Genomic DNA, 474 nt, shown 5'->3' with positions numbered 1-474 from the left:
CTCAATATCAGCTGTGAAAACTAGGCCAGGAGCTGATTGTGAAACAGACCACCAACAACTCATCTGCAAATTCAAGCTGAAGCTGAGAAAAAGTAAACCGAATCCATGGGAACAAAAACATGACTTTGAGTCTATCCCACCTGATTATTTTTTTTTCCTTTGGTAATTTAGGAAATAGCTTGTGCAGTATTATTGAGTTTGTGTAACAATTAAACAGACTCATTCTTGGTCCCAAGCTATGAAACCTTCTCATTTCTTCCCCTTGCTAATTATGTAATTTTCCCTGACCAAAATATGGTCACTGTAAAATTTTTGTTCAGATGTGTCATTCCCTTTACAAATTGCGTAGGTATGTAGATCCTATAGAGAAGTTCTCTTTTATTGATTTATATGCTAGAAACAATACAGGGATAATTTTCGTCAAGTTAGTACCTTCATGGCATTCCAGAGTTCATGAGCATCATAGCAAGGTGG

The 474-nt window shown here is 36.5% G+C and overlaps 1 protein-coding gene across 1 annotated transcript in view; it reads right to left on the bottom strand.

Moving 5' to 3' along the window:
• The window catches only part of ANXA10 (annexin A10), a 157,477-nt gene that overhangs the window by 43,435 nt on the left and 113,568 nt on the right, over positions 1–474 (bottom strand). The window contains exon 7 of the mRNA XM_006896668.1: positions 433–474. This exon is cut by the window's right edge and continues 6 nt beyond it. Within this exon, the coding sequence (XP_006896730.1) occupies positions 433–474 (42 nt within the window). The remainder of the gene's footprint in view (positions 1–432) is intronic.

This window comes from Elephantulus edwardii, unplaced genomic scaffold (genome assembly GCF_000299155.1).
Source record: "Elephantulus edwardii isolate Elephantulus edwardi_28Jun2011 unplaced genomic scaffold, EleEdw1.0 scaffold00188, whole genome shotgun sequence".
Taxonomy (NCBI): Eukaryota; Metazoa; Chordata; class Mammalia; order Macroscelidea; family Macroscelididae; genus Elephantulus; species Elephantulus edwardii.
The sequence above is the reverse complement of the archived record's forward strand: the minus strand, read 5'-3'. Positions and strand labels throughout refer to the sequence as shown.